Below are 19,668 nucleotides of genomic sequence, written 5' to 3' on the forward strand. Positions count from 1 at the left end.
TTTTTTGCAAGTCTTGGGGCTTGAACTCTGGGCCTGGGTGCTGTCCCTGAGCTCTTCAGGCATCAGCGCCACCTCGGGTTTTCTGGTGGTTAATTGGAGATAAGAGTCTCATGGACTACTTTCCTGCCCGGGCTAGCTTTGAACTGCAGTCCTCAGATCTCAGCCTCCTGAGTAGCGAGGATGACAGGCGTGAGCCACTGGCGCCTGGCTTATCAGAGACTAAATTTTTACTCAAGTGCAGATGGCAGCAGCTAGGCATGTCGAATCAGATCTGAGGACAGTCCGTTTGTAAAGCGCCCTCGAGGCCCCTTTTTTTTCTTTCTTCAGCCTCATCTTTTCTTCTCTACCTCATCTTCCATTTTTTTTTTCCTGTGAATCACTTATTGCTGCCAAATAGTTTTGATTTTCAAAAACTCACTTTTTCATAGCATACCCTCCTATTTGGTGGTTGTAATTAATGTCTCCCCATATCTTTGAGAATATACAGCAGAAGAATTCAGGAGTTAGGTTTGCTTAACTCATTTTTATTTCTACAAATAATATGCAAATATATTCTTATAAGAAAATTGGAAGTGGCGCTGTGGCTCAAGCGGTAGAGTGCTTGCTTTGAGCTGAAGAGCGCAGGGACGGCGCCCAGGCCCAGAGTTCAAGCCCCAGGACCGACCAAAAAAAAAAAAAAAAGAAAAAGAATATTGGAAGTATAGCATTAAATTAAATTCTTTTTTATTCCCTTCAATTTTCTAATAGATTTAAATATTAGCTTTATTTTCTATATATGAGTTGCATTAATTTTTAGTAAATTTTGCCTCTTATTCTTTTTACTTGAAGTGAAAACATTATATATGTTATATATATTGTTGGGGTTTTTCTTTTCTTTTTTTTTGGGTCCGGTCGTGGGGCCTGGACTCTGGGCCTGGGCGCTGTCCCTCAGCTCTTCAGCTCAAGGCAAAGCGCTGAGCCACAGCGCCACTTCTGGCTTTTTTCTTTTTGTGGTGCTGAGGAATCAAACCCAGGGCCTCATGCATGGAAGGCAAGTGCTCTACCACTGAGCCACCTTCCCAGCCCCAGGTGGAACTTTTTTAAGTCTTCTATTGATAGGCATTTAGGTAGCTCCTAATTTTTTTTTTTTACTAGAATATAGATTTTTATACTTGTATACTGAAGTAATATATTGTTGAAGTAATACTGAAGTGTAAGTCTTGTATAAGGGGAATCATTGGATCAAACGTTGCAGTTTTGAGCTGGGCGCCAGTGGCTCACACCTGTAATCCTAGCTACTCAGGAGGCTGAGATCTGAGGATCATGGTTCAAAGCCAGCCCAGGCAGGAAAGTCCATGAGACTCTTATTTTGCAATAAACCACTAGAAAACCAGAAGTGGTGCTGTGGCTCAAGCGGGAGATCGCTCACCGTGAGCTGAAGAGCTGAGGGATAGCGTCCAAGCCCAGGGTTCAAGCCCCATGACCAACAACAACAACAAAAAAAGCTGCAGGTTTGAGGGCTAAGGCTCTAGCTTAGTGGTAGAGCATTTGCCTTGTAAGCACGAGGCATGCATGAGGCTCTGGTTCATTCCCTAGCACTGAAAGAAAAGTAGCCACAACTTTTTGCCAATTTTCTGTTTGATTTTTAAATGATTACAATATTCAGATGGTTGTAAAAATAAAAAAAAATAAAAGATACACAGGGAAGAAATTCCATCATACCTTTGCCATCTCCATAACAACAACTTTGTTTCTTGTATATTATGCCAGCAGTATTTTATGATTGTGTGTAAATAAAAACACGATTACAAACTTTTTCTTTTCACAACTGACAGCATGCTATATGTTTCTGTATTTGAATTTCTTCATCCAGCACCATAACCTGTGATCATTTCATAATGAAAATTAATTATACTTAATAATTATGGTACTTAGATATCAATTGATTTACATCTTGTTTGATTATAACCGCTTAGTAATAGAAACACTGATGCTGTGAGTGAACACATGTATCCTCAGTATCTCAGTAACCTGAATTCTAAAATGACTATATTCTTGAGCATTGTAATTTGGGTAGCAGTTTCCTGACATGTAGGAACAGTCATTTTTTTTTTTTTTTGGTCTTTCATTTCCTGCTTTGTCTTTACTTGCCCTTTTATTGCTATTCTTAGCTTTTTCACTTTTTGTTCTCTCTGTGTAGGAAGTTGTCTTCTTGGGTCTAGTGATCTTTTTGTTATCTGTTTACAGTCTCCATGGAAAGCATACCTTTGGAAGTGCCATGTTTCCCAGATCTTGTCCTCTGGTGTTTTGTGTGTGTTTGTGTGTTTGTGTGTATGTGTGTGTGTGTTTGTAAAATGTAGATGCATTATAATGTAATCACATTTTATATTAGATCTTTTTTGCCTTGTACATGGCAATTTTTTATATATTCAGGGTAATTTAATCCTAAATTAATTTTGTTGATTTCAAACAAAAGCAACCCTTCCCACCTATTTTTCATTTGTGTGGTTACCTAAAATTATTTTTCAGGTGAATATCTGATCTTAGTTTAATCTTGCCTTAATAAAACTTCTCATGAAGGCCTAAAGTAAAAGATACTGTAAGCAGTAGCATCTTCAGCCTTGTACAGCTATGCTACCCTTGGGATACTGTTCTCAGGTGTCATACCAAATGCCGGAGCCCGGGGGACTTCAGCAGGTCTCAGTCACATGTCACTGCCCAGGACAGGTTGCAGTATGACAAAGACAGAACGAATGGTCAAGAACAGATACTTCCAGATTTTGCTTTTCTTGAAAGTTTTGGAGGATTTCAGTAGCTATTCCACTTTGAATGGAATAGTGAATTCTTCATTTGATCGTATTACTTTTCCTTCTTTTGATTCCAGACTATCTACCAAATGTATTGTTTAACACCTTAAAGAAAACAATTCTCCCATATCTTCAGAACATCCCTAAATTTCTTATATTGTGATCTGTACTACCTGAATGCTGGGTCACTAAAATCTTAGTATGATTTAGCTATAAAGGAGCTTTGATTGGAGAAATGACAATGCTTAATACGTCTTTCTCTTTATAAGTATTTGATATGGTTTTAGTTACAGCCCAGGCATTCATTACACTTACAGTTATTAGCAATAGAAGTATGTACAAAAATTGAATGAGATTAGACCAGTTAGATTCTTTCCAGCTATCCTTCTCTATACAAGTTCTTCATCTAGAATGTGTATTTAATAGGCTGAGCAAGTGGTTCACACTCTCTACTTCCCAGCTACTTGGGAAGTAGAGATTGGAAGGATCATTGTTCAAAGCCAGCCCTGGCCTTGAAATAAATGGACATGATATGGCACAGCTATAATTCCAGCTACTTTGAAAGCCTGCATGGTCTGAGACCATCCCCGGGCAAAAATTCAGGACCTTACCTGAAAAATAACAATGGCAAAATAGATCAGGGTATATGGCTCATGTGGTAGAATGCCTAGCTATGAATCATGAGGCCATGAGTTTATATCCCTTATACCTCCCTAAAAACACATGCCTGCCAACTACATTTTTGTACCATTAAACAATATTTGCCTTCAACTTTTGTAGCTAATATGTAAGTGACATGAATAATAAGTACAAGGTTGAATTGGTACCATAGATTTTGAGTGGCTTATTCATGATCACGTCGAATATTAGGTTAGCTTTCATTTTTAAAACATAATTTAAAATAAATAACAAGAAAAAAATATAATTTAAGAATAACATTCAAGTATTAGCTATCTTGTGAACAGAACATTCTTTGTTCCTTACTTTTTTTTGAGTCTCACATAAATATAATTTGATGCTGAGTCGAGGTGTTAATTGATACATATCTTGCCTAAACAACCTGCAATTAAAGACTGAAGCAGGAAAATGAGATGTAAACTAACGAAGGTCTCTGCATGGCCTGAAATGACCTACAGCTTGAAATGAGAGCACTGGTTTCACTATTATGAAAAGATACCCTGTAAATGCTTGCTAAATTACACTTAAAACAGAATCATTGAATATGTTCATCTTTCTAATGGGAAAGAGGCGCTAACCACAGAATACTTTTTCTTTAAAGTTTGAACCACTGAGATTTAGACAGGCCATCTCACAACATAGAGCTATTCCATCAAGGGAAGTGTTCATATTGAGGTGTGACCCATTATTGGGAGTGTGCTCATTTCCACATACGGCAAGAAATGGAACTATATAACTTCTGAATGCATTTCCAGTTCTAAGCTTTTGCAGAATTAAGGAAGTTAGGGAAGAGAGGTGGGGAGAACACTAGATATTAATCTTATCAGTAAAGTAAGAAAGTTAGTACAGATCTCTGAGGTCCCTTCTAGTCCTAGTGTATCATGTTCCCACATCTTAAACCATCTAGTAGACTCATCTAATGCCCTTCATGCTTGATGTTCTGTTAAAAGTTGTACTGGTTGTAAGCCTCATGATTGTGAAAGAGCCCTATCAGATGGGCTAGATGTACTCATACAGAACACAAGTTGAAGTATGCTTAGAAAGCTTTGTATTCTATCATACTGCAAACGTCCTGGATACTGTTCAAAGCAATGCTGCATAGAGTGAATCCAGCTAATTAAGTCTGAGCTAATTCTAATTCATGTCTCCAAAAAGTGGTGATCCCATAAATTGTGGTGGATTACTGGAAATCCATTGTTCCCTTTGTCAAAGGGATAAAATTGTATGTAGCACCATGCTGTGGAATGATGACTTCTATCACTCTCTCAACTGGTCCATCCTTCTTTTTGCAGGAGCTATTGTGACAATCTTGGTTACCATCCCTTAAGTGCTGCTGACTTTGGAAAGATCATGAAAAACGTCTTTCCAAACATGAAGGCACGGCGTTTGGGCACTAGAGGCAAATCTAAATATCCTTCACCAGAATGTTATCAGTAGCTGCTTAGGGTCTCACTTGTAGTTTATCTACCATTAAAGTTCTATGTTTAGAAATAACTTGAAAATAGAAACAATGTACCGAGCCCAGCACCGGTTACTCATAATCCTAGTTACTCAGGAGGCTGAGATCTGAAGATCACAGTTTAAAGCCAGCCCAGGCAAGAAAGTCTATGAGACTCTTATCTTCAATATACTACTCAGAAAAAAACAGAAGTGTTGCTGTGGCTCAAGTGGTAGAGCGCTAGCCTTGAGCTGAAGAGGTAAGGGACAGCGTTCAGGCCCAGAGTTCAAGCTCCATGACTGACAAAAAATAAGAAAAGAAAGAAAACAAAATACTGAGTAAAATACTTACCAATGTTACTTTCCCAGTCAGTAACTAAAGTAGTGAGATAGTAATAAATTTTACCTTTCTCTGTGACTGGAAAGTTTTGGTCTCCTTTGCTCTAACAATAAAAATTAGGGAGAAATGACGTATTTTCAGCAATTGCATATTACATTAAAAGAAGCAGAGAAATATGTTAGCCTCTCTCCTTTCCCTCCTCTAATTTAGTAACTACATATCTCCTGGGTAGGAGTAATAATAATGTTACAGGAGTGATGATGATAATGCAGATAATGATGCATTCAAAGTCATTCTTACGAGATTGTACTAAAAATCAGTGTTTAAAGTAATTTTCAGCCAGCTATTTAAGGCCTATATTAAAATTAAAAGAGGGGCACAGAAAAGGTCCCTTTTTTTTTCTTTTCTTTTTTTGTTTTTTTTTTTTTTGTTGTTGGTTGTGGGGCTTTAACTCAGAGCTTGGGCGCTATCCCTGAGCTTTTGTGTTCAAGACTAGTGCTCTACCACTTTGAGCTACTTGCATTTTTCCAGTGGTTAATTGGAGATAAGAATCTCACGGATTTTGCTGCCTGGGCTAGCCTTGAAAACCATGATCTTTATATCTCAGCTTCTGGAGCAGTTAAGATTACAGATTACAGGCGTGAGCTACTGGTGCCTGGCAGAAAAGGTCCTTCTTGTGACAAGAAGACACACAGGAACAAACAGAAGTAAGGAAATGAAAATTCAAAATTTTTAAAAAATGTTTTCACTCTTGGGAAAAGGTTGTAAACTAAAGGGTCTCTGTTCTGTGGAGGAGCTGAGGAAGGACAGGCAGAATGTGGCCGTTCTACAGGCGTTTCCAGGTGTTGTTGAGACACTTGCTACATGACCTAACCTTGTGTCTGGAACACAGAATGTCTTGATGTGTTTTTGGCCTGTTACCGGTGATAATCCTGTGTGATTCAGTGGAAAAAGAGAAATGAAAAGGTTAAAGCCCTTGTGACACTCTCTTACGAGCTGTTTTTGTCCCCGTGCCCTGAGCTAAAGTTTCTTTTCCCTGTGCCAGGTTTCCATCTTGGCTATTCCTTTACTTCTGACCTGTTTGTTACTCGTGGCTGGAATAGCATCTTTGGAACAGTAATTCTTAGTATTTGTAACACATGAGAATAATTCAATCGACAACAGTAATAATGCACATTGTCTGAGAATAATTACAGTTTTAAAAAGTGTCCTGAGAGGGCTGGGAAGGTAGTTCAGTGGTAGAGTGCTTTCTTGCATGCAAGAGGCCCTGGGTTCAATTCCTCAGCACCACATCAGCAGAAAAAGCCAGAAGTGGTGCTGTGGCTCTAGTGGTAGAGCGTTAGCCTTGAGCTGAAGAGCTGAGGGACAGCACCCAGGCCCAGAGTTCAAACCCCATGACTGACCCCCCCCCCCAAAAAAAAAGTGTTCTGAGAGGGTAGGCACTGGCGGCTCACACCTGTAATTCTAGCTTAGCTACTCAAGAGGCTGAGATCTGAGAATTTTGGTTCAGAGGCAGCCTGGGAAAGTCCATGACACTCTTATCTCCAACTAACCACCAAAAAGCCAGAAATGGAGCTATAGGTGAAAGCGCTAGCCTTGAACAAAAAAGCTCAAGAGCAGCACGCAGGCCCTGAGTTCAAGACTCACAACCAACCAAAAAAAATACATATATATCCTGAGTTTCTGATATTCAGCTTAGAAAGTAGGTATTACCTCATGCTGGGGTTATGTGTCTCTATAGGCAGTCCATTTTCTTTAGTGTACTTCCAACCTTAACTCTCTGTTACATATTGCTACAGTGGACTAAGGAAAAAAGCTTTTGTTCATATGCCAACACTGCCCAACCTTGACTTTCACAAAACTGGAGATGGGGTAAGAATTCTACCATTTCTTTTCAGTAAGTAGAATCACACCTTTGTAACAATTGAAAAGCACCTTGCACAGTTGGATTTGGATAAAACCAGGAACTGTGTGCCTTTTACAGATAATTGAGCAGAAGAAGGTATTAGTGTGTGTGCTCTACATCATCATGAAAATCAGGAGAACAAAGACTTAAAGTTGTGTCTTAAAGATGTGTCCATGATAGGTCTTGACTATGTGTGAGAGAGAGAGAGAGAGAGAGAGAGAGAGAGAGAGAGAGTGTGTATGTGTGTGTGTGTGTGTGTGTGTTCAAGAAGGAAAATGTTGTAAAATAGCTGTTGTATAGTATGTATAGGATAAAATTGTAGAAAATGTAGCTATTAGCATAATTGGATTTTTCACATGAGCCAGTGCTTTTAATTTAGAAAGACCAAACACATCTGGGAGTTCCCATAGATGTTTAACAGCCACTTACAGTGTTGTGTTTACCATGTGCTGGTGGTCAGCTCTGCCAGTAGTCACTCCCACTGTTTGACCCTTCCGATTCAAATTGTATCCTCTCTTGAGAAGGCCAACTTTTAATGTGCTTCAGTTATCTCTCTGAACTTTTTTTTTTTTTCTTATGTTAACTTTTCCTTTTTCCTTTGTTTAGTTGGAGGGCACTGAACCTTCTGGGCAGCTTCAGAATATTGATGAGGAAGTTCTGTCTTCTGCTGGCCGACTTGTGTGTGAATGGGCCCAGAAGGTGTTAAGCCAGCCATTCGACACAGTCTTGGAGTTAGCCCGCTTCCTTGTTAAAAGTCACTATATAGGTACCAAGTCAATGGCAGCACTGACTGTCATGGCAGCAGCACCAGCAGGTAGGAAGTTATTGCTAAGCAGAAGGTGTGCTCGAAAAGGTCGTACGAGTTGGACTTGAGTTCATTCTTTCTCCACTTTACACGAATCGCACATGGGTTTGTGAAGCCAGCAATCAAAACAGTCCTTTCAGAGTAGAGCTTAATAGAATACTTGCATAACTGCTCTGCTGCAACATGAAACTATTTGGATTTCCCCCTACTGATTATTTTCTTATTGATGTTTTTTTTTAATGTGAAGAATGTGTATCTAAGTACTTTGAAATCTGTTTACCGGATTACATATTAGAAGTAAAATAAGATGAAATTTATAAGTGATATGCTTGACTCCTGTCGCAGAAACGAAGCTTATAAATAAAGTGGTCTTTGAACATAATGATTGGTAACTTGGTCTCAGAAAAGGCAAACTGTGAAGTTTTAGTATAAAACTCTATAGATTGATACATAGATGACTCTCTCCTAAATTAATAATTGTGTAAAGTATCAGTTCAAATGAACATAAAACTTGTTTGCCAAGATGATTTTCTAAGTGCTAACTCTATAATAGGTTTAATCTACAATAGATTTATTCTGTCCATAATTTTATGGGATTTGTATGTATGTGCATGTAATCTGTCCTCTTATTTTATAATCAGCTAAGACCCAGTTTCAGAAAAATAGTTTCTTTTAAGAGCTAGTCATAACTTTGTCTGAATGTATGTAAACTGTGTATGTCTTAAAACTTCATTTGCTTAAACTTACACACCAGCAGGACAGTGCTTGATCAGACACGAAGCTGGCCATGTAGCTGACATGTGTTAACTCATTTCATTCCTGAAACATTCCTGTGAAAGATGAAATTTTCATTCCTGACACACAGATCAGGAAACAGATTCCAGAAGTTAAGTAGCTTATCCATGGTCAGATAAGGGATGGGGCCAGGATTTGAGTCCTGATATGTTTGTCTCCACAGTCTAGGTTAATTCTGTTATATCTATTATCTTTTCTTCTGGCAAAGGTATGGGCCCTGTAATTTCCTTTTTCTCTTTCTCCTCCTCCTGTTGGTACTGAGAAGATACTAGAACATACTGAGGAAGCATCAAGGGGAATTATCTGTTATCTCCCACATTATTCACAAGTCTAACTCAAATGGTGAATGAAGAGAATGAATTTCCAAGGCATAAGAGTAAATAAACAGTTCTTTTTATTGTTAAAAATACTAAAACATACACATATAAACAGGTTTTCAAAGCAGTTAGCTAGGAACATTATTTTACCAGTTCTATCATTAGTTAAAATAGTTTTTTAGTCCCTTGAAATGCGGATACAAGACCTTATTACATTATTATATATATACATTATATATATATATATATATCTCCTTTTTGGTAAATCAAGTTTTGTTTTTTGAAGGCAAATTTGGATTTTTTTTGTAAATACGGTCTCCAGGTGAAGGAGAGCTTGTGTTACAAATGTCCTTTTTGTAAGTCAGCTGCTTGGATCTCACTCCTGTCTAGAAACCCTGGCAGGGGGAAAAGAGCCAAGTTGTGAGCCATTGGCAGAGGCCCTCCTGGGTGCAGGTGCTCCAAAATGGAACTGAGGCTGGGCCAGGGCAAACTAATACTCAGTGGTAAAGATGGCCAAGAGATGAGGGGCAAGTGACCTAAGAGAGAGAATGAGTAGATGGGAGGGGGCGGTGGTTTCTTCCTTCTCTTCCCTGTCTTCCAACCCCTTCTCTCCATTCTTTTCCTTCCCCTCTCCTTTGTTCCTCACCCCTCTGCTCCAGATTGTTGCTGTGCACTAGAACTGCCAAAATGCAGACCAGCTGGGGCAGGCTAGATAGGGTTACCAGCATCAGCAGGATGGTGCTTCTCTCCCCTTCCCATTTGACTGCCGTACACAGCTTACTTCTAATTACCGTAATGTTCTCTACGTATGAAAAGTGCTTTTGAAAAGATTACTTTTATTATATAATCCATCTTTCTTAAGCTAAAATTTATATCTTACTGGAAATGTGGCCCAGCCTTGTAGCACTTTGCTTAGCCTGAGCCAAGACCTTTGGTTTGATCCCAAGCATCAAGAAAAAAGTTACATGTCTTGCTTACTGAATCTTGTACTGAATTCTCTCGATATAAGATATATAGATGTAGGTATGCAAACACATCAGTCACCTTATTACTTTTCAAAAACATTTCTCAGTGACACTTTCCAGACTAACTTAATAGTCTTACTATGAAATTCTGCTTCATGAATTTTAGATCATACTATATCATAGCAATTATAATGGCAGTGCCTATTTCTGTACATTTCTGTTAAGATTAAAAATTTACTTTGGCCTGCAGACTTTTTTCCCCCTAAAATAGGGAATTGTTTCAGCAAATACTGAGTATTCCTGGTGGGCTGAATATTAAAAGTCATGAAAATGCATGAACTTCATTCTAATTAGAAAAATTGACAATCTGATAAAATGTAAAAGTGCTCTCAGCACATATTTGTGCTTCAGCTTTACACATTTATGGCATAGCGATTCTTTGTTAACTGCTATTGTTGATTTAACTGAAACTGTCGCCCTAGTCAAACTATTTTCAGATGTCAAAACCGTGTTGACACATGTTTATAAACTGAAGTCTGATAGTTAGCTTTGTAAAGAAATATAGTTAAAATCTGCTGTCTCAGTAGTTTTGTCCAGTAGATGACTACCCTTTCAAAGAATATGTAACTTCCTTCTACAAAAGAGAATGTAATATTTTACCTTTCCTTTCTGCTTATTTTCAGGAATTAAAGGAATCACCCAGCCTTCTGCTTTTATACCTACGGCGGAAAGTAATTCCTTTCAGCCACAAGTGAAGACTTTGCCATCCCCAATTGATGCTAAACAGCAGTTGCAACGGAAAATCCAAAAAAAGCAGCAAGAACAGAAACTACAATCCCCTTTGCCAGGAGATTCCCCAGCAAAAAAATCGGAAGGCACTTCCACCAATGGAGTGGCTAATCTTCCCAATGGAAACCCTGCGATCCTTTCTCCTCAGCCCATCGGCATTGTTGTGGCAGCTGTCCCCAGCCCCATTCCGGTAATAAGACTAAATATTAGTGTTGGTCTCCTGGGAGGGTAGGACATCAGTCATTTACTGAAAAGTGGCAGATGAGAAGATAAGTATATATGTAGAAACAATTATAAACTGGCTTTTTAGTGCCAGATTCCCCTTTAATCATGATCTTTCACTCGGAATGGATATTGTTGATTTAATAAGATGCTACAAATGAATGTAAGTAAAAATATGAAGATCCAGCCAGGCACTGGTGGCTCACACCTGTAATCCTAGCTACTTAGGAGGCTGAGATCTGAGGATTGTGGTTCAAAGTCAGTTGGGCAGGAAATTCTGTAAGATTCTTATCTCTAATAAACTCAAAAAAGCCAGAAGTGGCACTGTAGCTCAAGTGGTAGAGTGCCTACTTTGAATGAAAGAAACAATAGGGACAGCACTCACATCCAGAATTCAAGCCCCAGGACTGGCAAAAAGAAAAAGAAAAAAGAAGATAAACCAGCCCAGGCAGGAGATTCTTATCTCCAATTAACCACCTAAAAACTGGAAGTGAAGCTGTGGATCAAAGTGCTAGAGTGCTAGCCTTGATCAAAAAAGCTCAGGGACAGTGCCCAGAGGGCACTGTCCATAAACAACAATGAATAAAAAATATTTAAAAAATAAAAATAAAAAAAAGATCCAGCCAGGTGCTAGTGGTTCACACCTGTAATCCCAGCTACTCAGGAGATTGAGATCTGAGGATTGTGGTTTGAAGCCAGCCTGGGCAAAAAAGTCAATGAGATTCTTAGCTCCAATTATTCACAGAGAAAGCTGGAAGTAAAGCTCTGGCTCAAGTGGTAGTGCACTAGCCTTGAGCCAGCAACAGTGCTCAAGAAGCTCAGAGACAGTGCCCAAGCCCTGAGTTCAAGTCCCAGGACCAACACAGAAAAGATCCAAGATATATAAATTGAACATATAACCAATCAGAGCTTTAAGAGTGAGTTATTATCCAAGTTGTTTCATTCCTGGCTGAATTAGGAAAGTATAACTATAACTCTATCTTTGACTTAAACTTTTTTTTTAAGATTCATGTGGATCATGTGTTGATAATTTAATGTAGGCCCTTCTCTGTGGCTAGCTGGAGATAGAACACAGGGCAAGTCTTATAGCTACGCTGAGTTCATTTCCTTCTCTACAAGTGGAATTATCTCCTCCTCTCCTGTCTCACACAACTGAAGTTATGATGAAGGGGCTGTAAAGTGAGAGTACATGCTACTAAAGTAAAGTGATTTCATTATTACTGATAACATTATTTTTTATTTATTTATTTATTTATTTTTGGGTCCGGTCGTGGGGCCTGAACTCTGGGCCTGGGCGCTGTCCCTCAGCTCTTCAGCTCAAGGCTAGCGCTCTATCACTTGAGCCACAGCACCACTTCCGGCTTTTCTTTTTGCTTATATGGTGCTGAGGAATCGAACCCAGGGCCTCAGGCATGCAAGGCAAGCGCTCTACCACTGAGCCACCTTCCCAGCCCCTGATAACATTATTAAGGAGACATTTGTCTTGTTGTTTTTTCTCTTGTCAATACCTTTGCCATTGTCATGCCATTAAGTAGCAGCTGACCATACTGTTCACTGTAGAGCACACTCCATCCCAGTTTTGCCTGAGACTTGAACCACAATGGTTTAGTTGCTGAAGTTCAGGGTAGACCGATTTATAGGATGGTATGTCTCCGAGAGTAAACCTTCTTCTTGGCATGAGTACCACATACTTGATACTGTGATCCTCAGATTTTATCTCTTCTTCCTAAAAAATCATTCTTTCAGCAAGCATTTGCCCCAAATCTGAAGCTCTTGGTCTTACTATCTTAATAGTCTTCCTCTGTACTATTACATTGTCTAAACATGTTGCATTGAGCTTACATACCAGTATGTGAGTGCCTGGTTGTATAGAACTGATCTGAAAAGGAGTCTCTTCTATATACAAATGGCCTTTTTTTCTTTGTACCATTAACATTTAATAAATGGCCTAATGCTGTAGGCATGTGCGTTACTATTTCTAGCCTAGACCAGATAAATCTAATATTTTTTCCCCCCACAATCTCTGTTCTCAGGTCCAGCGGACCAGGCAGTTGGTAACTTCACCAAACCCAATGAGTTCTTCTGATGGCAAAGTCCTCCCCCTCAATGTACAGGTGGTCACTCAGCACATGCAGTCTGTGAAACAGGCACCAAAGACCCCTCAGAACGTTCCGGCCAGTCCTGGCGGGGACCGTTCTGCCCGCCACCGTTACCCTCAGATCTTACCCAAGCCAGCCAGCACCAGTGCGCTCACCATCCGCTCTCCAACCACCGTCCTCTTTACTAGCAGTCCCATCAAAACCGCTGTTGTGCCCGCGCCACATGTCAGTTCTCTAAATGTGGTGAAAATGACAACAATATCCCTCACACCCAGCAGCAGCAATGCCCCTCTCAAACCTTCTGCCTCAGTCAGCAGTGCTCCAGGAGCGACAGAAGAATCCAGGAGCATCCCACAGATCAAGAATGGCTCTGTTGTTTCTCTTCAGTCTCCTGGGTCCAGGACCGGCGGCACTGGGGGAACTTCTGCTGTGGAAGTCAAAATGGAACCTGAAGGATCATCAGATGAGCATCCCACGCCATGCCAAGAGAACTCTGATGGGACTAAAGCTCCCCAGACAGCACCCAGTGTGCTTTTGGGGCAGAAAAGCAATGCAGATGGAATGGGACAGAAGCCCTCAAGTGAAGGTATTGCCGAGGGGAAAGCTGCAAGCAAGGCCTGCGACCAGAGGACCAAATGTAAAAGTCGCTGTCATGAAACCCTGCCGGGCGCCTCACCAGGCAATAATCAAAGCACTGTCACGCTCTCAGTTGCTACTCAGAACTTACCTTTCACCAGCACCAGCTCACCAACCAATGGTGACTCAATAAATAAAGACTCTAAATTATGCACTAGAAGTCCCAGAAAACGACTGTCTTCTACACTGCAAGAGTCCCAGGTGCCTCCTGTCAAGAAACCAATCGTGGAACAGCTTCCCGAAGTTGTCATGGAAGATCAGAAACCAGGCAGTGTTAAGAACGACCAAAAGGTTCCACATTCAGGTAAAACTGAAAGTTCAACAGCAGGTGCTCCAATTCCTACCACACTGTCAGTCAGTATCGATTCACACATGGTAGAAAATCAGCCCTTGAGTTCTTCTGCTCTTACTGCCAGCGATTCTACTCTGGAACAGCAAATAACACCATCATCATCTCCAGATATAAAAATAAAACTTGAAGGGAATGTCTTTCTCTTGGACCGTGATGGCAGCTTTAATCCCAATGAATGGCAGCAAGTCACCAAGGATTCTGAGTTCATGTCTGGCAGCTGCGAACCACAGCAAGATATCAGTGTTATGGCAATTCCCGAGCACTCTGATATCCACGATTTAGAGAAATCTGTTTGGGAATTGGAAGGAATGCCGCAGGAGACATACAGTCAGCAGCTACATAGCCAGATACAAGAATCTTCTTTGAATCAAATACAAGCACAGTCTTCAGATCAGTTACCTCTGCAGTCTGAATTGAAAGAGTTTGAGCCTTCTGTTTCCCAGACAAATGAGAGCTACTTCCCTTTTGATGATGAACTGACACAAGACAGCATTGTGGAAGAGCTGGTGCTTATGGAGCAGCAGATGTCAATGAACAATTCCCACTCTTACGGTAACTGCTTGGGAATGGCCCTTCAGAGTCAGTCGGTTACTCCAGGAGCGCCAATGTCATCTCATGGCTCCAGCACGCACTTCTACCATCCGATCCACAGCAATGGCACTCCAATTCACACGCCCACCCCTACTCCCACCCCCACCCCCACCCCCACCCCAACTCCAACCCCGACATCTGAGATGATTGCTGGGTCTCAGAGTCTGTCACGGGAGAGCCCATGCTCCAGGCTGGCTCAGACTACACCTGTGGATAGTGCTTTAGGAAGCAGTCGACATACACCCATTGGTACTCCACACTCAAACTGCAGTAGCAGCGTCCCCCCTAGCCCCGTTGAATGCAGGAATCCATTTGCATTCACCCCAATAAGCTCCAGTATGGCATATCATGATGCCAGCATTGTCTCCAGCAGTCCTGTGAAACCTATGCAGAGGCCTATGGCCACACACCCTGATAAGACCAAGCTTGAATGGATGAATAATGGGTATAGCGGGGTTGGTAGTTCGTCAGTTTCTGGCCATGGCATTCTCCCCAGCTACCAGGAACTGGTGGAAGATCGTTTCAGGAAGCCTCATGCTTTTGCGGTGCCTGGCCAGAACTATCAGTCTCAGTCCCGCCATCATGACACTCACTTTGGCCGTTTGACTCCTGTCTCCCCTGTGCAGCATCAAGGTGCCACTGTGAACAGTACCAACAAGCAGGAGGGGTTCGCGGTCCCCGCCCCCCTTGATAATAAAGGAACAAATTCATCTGCCAGCGGCAACTTCAGGTGTCGGAGCGTGAGTCCTGCTGTCCATCGCCAACGGAATCTTAGTGGAAGCACCCTCTATCCCGTGTCTAATATCCCAAGATCTAACGTGACCCCCTTTGGAAGTCCAGTCACCCCAGAGGTTCATGTTTTCACCAGTGCGCACACAGATGCATGTGCCAACAACATAGCTCAGAGAAGCCAGTCGGTTCCCCTGACCGTCATGATGCAGACAGCGTTCCCAAACGCTCTCCAAAAGCAGACAAACAGTAAGAAAATAACCAACGTTCTGTTGAGTAAACTTGATTCTGACAGCGATGATGCAATGAGAGGTTTGGGAATGAACAACATGCCCTCCAATTACACAGCCCGGATGAATCTCACTCAGATTCTGGAAACTTCTACTGTTTTTCCTAGTGCCAACTCACAGAATATGATTGACTCCAGCACTTCTGTTTATGAATTCCAAACACCATCTTACCTCACCAAAAGTAATAGCACCGATCAGATCAGTTTTTCTCCTGGAGATAATCAAGCACAATCTGAAATTGGAGAACAACCATTAGATTTCAATAGTACTGTTAAAGACCTGTTGAGTGGAGACAGCTTGCAAACCAACCAGCAGCTGGTAGGCCAGGTAGCCTCTGAGCTCAGCAGTACTGCGTCAGATTTCTCTAGTGACATCAGGTTGTCTTCTGACCTCTCAGGCAGCATCAACGATTTGAACACCTTGGACCCAAATCTACTGTTCGATCCAGGTCGCCAGCAGGGACAAGATGACGAAGCTACACTGGAAGAATTAAAGAATGACCCTTTGTTTCAACAGATCTGCAATGAATCTATGAACTCAATGGCTTCATCGGGCTTTGAATGGATAGAAAGCAAGGACCATCCTGCTGTTGAAATGTTGGGTTAAATTGTGTTTTATAATATGTAGCACACTGTATCTAAAGACATATGTATTGTATTTGTCTTAATGGAAGTGCCTCCCGCAGCAGAAACACTTACTATTAATTGTGACATTTTTAAAAGCGTTTGCTGCAGAAGTGGTTTCTTCGTCAGTAGGAAAGGAAATGGTTAGACTCGCCTCAGTTCTGAACACGTTTCTGAAGACAGTAGGCTGTAGAAGAACAAGTATTAGGTTTTAAATTTTCTGATGTTCCCCCATTTAATCACATTGTTTGCTAGTAAAGAATTGACTTTCCAGGTTTTACAAGAGCAGTCTAGGGCTTTATTTTATATAAGTTTGTTTTAATTCATCAGTTGCATACCCAGAATTTAGAAAGTAGCATCAGTTGTAGGTATAGGGTCTCCTCTTGTCAGCATTGTTTTGTAGGTATGAAATCATAGGCCCCTCCCCCCACCCCCACGTGAAGTGTAGACAAGCGAGTCCTCCTCGACACGGATAATATTCAGGTGATTATAAATATTGAGGCTTGAAGCATTAAAGCTACTGTAGAAGGAAAATCTCTGTAGGACTTTTCTCGGGCTTCAGTACCATTCACTCCCACAATGAAGGGCTTACTCAGAAGATGATGGGGAATCAAAATGCTAATTTAAGGAAAGTGAAAGCTGCACTAAAATTTTTAAGAGGAAAACAAGTAGCCATTTATATTTGTGATTTTAAAACACTGATTTTAACATGGAGCTAATGTGTACACACACACACACACACACACACACACACACACACACACACACACACACACACACACACACACACACACACACACACACACACACACACACACACACACCCCTCTCTCTCTCTCTCTCTCTCTCCAGATGTTGTCATTTAAGAGGCATATTGGAAAACTTCCATGTTTCAAGATTTACTATGTAGTAGTTGAGAGGGTTTGTAGAAGGAAAGGAAAAGCATTTTCTTAGTTTCATCACAAAGGCCGCATATACATATTGAAATTTTATTTAAGATTTCTTTTGAAATGTTTTCACTATGCTACTCTTTAGTAACCAGCGTTGTTTTTTCCTCTTGGGTTTGCTGACTGACTCCTTTGTTCCTCCTGAATGTGGTAATAAAATTTGATTATGGGATCCGCTTAAAAAAACAAGCAGGAAGGAGGGAACATTAAAGCCGAGCAGAAGAAAACAAACAAACAAGCATTTCACCACCTAAGGTCTGAAGCCACAAATCTTTATATCTCTGATAAAACAAAGGGGATAATAATAGTACTTGAAAAAGAGGAACGTTTTATTACATGCTTAATTTATTTATTGTGATAAACACAATTGCAAAATAAGCAAAGCACTCAGGATTTGTTTTAAAATGTTTCTCTCTATAGCTCCCATTTTGTTTTATAAGTAGTATTTATGAATTTCATGTCGACACAAAGCTCCTCGCTAGTGGACAGCTCCATTTAGGTGAGTTTCAAGATCACCTCTAAAAGAGATTTTTTAAATTGACGTTAAGTTTTGAAAGCTAACATTAAATCGTTTGCTATATATACTACCTTGAACCTAGCGCTAGCTAAGCTTTTCTTTACCTTAATTCGTACACTGATCAGAAAACTACAATCAATGAATATTTAATAGATGTGATGAAGGGTTTCATTTAATAAGGTTTCGCTGTTGGATAAATTTGAAGGTAGGGTATTAACATATTTTGATAAATAAATGGTGCTAGGGTTGGCTCAGAGGTTTATATGTCGCTATGTCCTAGTTATTGGCATTTGTGTGTGTTCGCTGTTAACTTGATTTCATGCTTTGTTAGATTGTTTCTAGATGCTAGGTATTTCTTCACTGTACATCGAGACACAGCACTACTGCGCACCAAAGTATGCAATACCCAAAGGAAACTGTGTGACTTCTTTTACAAATGATGGGAGCCTTTCTATATGAGATACTCTGAAAAGGAGATTTTTGAGGCCATTCTAATCCCTTGTTTACATTATTAGCTTCCTACTAATAAAAATAATGAAAATCTTTTTTGATAAAAAAAAAAATTAGAGAGAGAGAGACTGGAGGATTTTTACCCACCATGTATAGTATTGCAGCAAACTCTTTGAATTTGGCTGAATTCGTCCAGCAAACTTTCTGGGGTTCATATATTGCACTAAATTTGTTGAACCTGTGGTAGGCACATCTCTTAGGATAAATGCAACCAGTACAGTCCACAGATTAAACTTTTTAAATGTGTTTCATTATGAAAAAGACAAAATGTCATCCAAGTGACAGATGAAATTGTCTTATGTAGCAATGTGCATTGATCTCAATGAGATATTTCTATTTCTTATTCTCTTACACGAGAATATTCCAGCAGGAAGAATTAAGTTTAGTTTGCTTCACCATGTTAAATACATGCTCACAAATGTGCATGAGTGTTATCGACTTATCTTGTACAGTACTAGGAATTCCTGTAACCACTTTTCCCCCCCTTGGCTGTATTGAAACTGGTTCATTGTTAACCAGGAAAGCATAGTTATTCACAAGTTATTTACTTTTTTTATGTTTACTAATTCTACTTAGTTGTTGAATACATTCTTGGATTCTTTCCATCATTTTGATGTTTCAAACATTTTGCATACTGTTTATCATGATAAGACTTCATGAAGTAAATAATTTTGCATATAATTGCAATAAGCACTGACTTTTGAACTGAAAAGAAGGAAAGTGGGGGTTTTTTTGTGTGCAGTGCATCTGAGGTTTCAAATAATAGTCTTGTACTACAATGTGCTTTACTACACCATAAGAGACAGAAGCAAGCCCTGTTTCATGTTTTCATTGAGTGCAAAAGGTCAGACTTCCCCAGTGTTCTGTTGTCTGTTGTACCTGCTGAAATGACAGTAGTTGATATTGCAGTAGCATTTCAGTTCTCTTTTTTTATTAAAAGTGCTCAAAATTGTTTTTTAAATGTTTTCAAAGATGATTAAAGACATTTTATATTAAACTGACTGGTTCTTAAGGTGTTTTGTGCAGTACATATTGTATAGGCAGTAGCGTATGCCAGTTTGCAAATAGGTAGCATACTTCCCTTCAGCTTATGAAACTTGGGGGTGTAGATAAGAATGGCACCAGGCCAGGCCATGGAGCTGGTGACTCAATGCCTGTAATTCTAGCTATTCAGGAAGCTGAGCTCTGAGGATCACAGTTCAAAGCTGGTCCAGGCAGGAAAGTCTGTGAGACTCTTATCTCCAACTAACCAACAGAAAATCAGAAGTAGGGCTGGGAAGGTGGCTCAGTGGTAGAGTGCTTGCCTTGCATGCATGAGGCCATGGGTTCGATTC

The 19,668-nt window shown here is 40.3% G+C and overlaps 1 protein-coding gene across 2 annotated transcripts in view; it reads left to right on the top strand.

Annotated features, from left to right (window-relative positions):
* The window catches only part of Rfx7 (regulatory factor X7), a 60,053-nt gene extending 40,728 nt beyond the window's left edge, over nt 1-19,325 (top strand). The window contains exons 5-9 of one of the 2 annotated variants that reach the window (XM_069995347.1): nt 4,757-4,873; nt 7,029-7,113; nt 7,754-7,961; nt 10,713-11,008; nt 13,074-19,325. In XM_069995347.1, the coding sequence (XP_069851448.1) occupies nt 4,757-4,873; nt 7,029-7,113; nt 7,754-7,961; nt 10,713-11,008; nt 13,074-16,343 (3,976 nt within the window). In that variant the 3' untranslated portion in view covers nt 16,344-19,325. The remainder of the gene's footprint in view (nt 1-4,756; nt 4,874-7,028; nt 7,114-7,753; nt 7,962-10,712; nt 11,009-13,073) is intronic. The other variant, XM_069995348.1, reaches the window with a different exon arrangement.
* Nucleotides 19,326-19,668: the final 343 nt, after the last annotated feature.

Source organism: Dipodomys merriami, unplaced genomic scaffold (genome assembly GCF_024711535.1).
Source record: "Dipodomys merriami isolate MVZ:Mamm:240054 unplaced genomic scaffold, mDipMer1.0.p SCAF_48, whole genome shotgun sequence".
Classification (NCBI taxonomy): Eukaryota; Metazoa; Chordata; class Mammalia; order Rodentia; family Heteromyidae; genus Dipodomys; species Dipodomys merriami.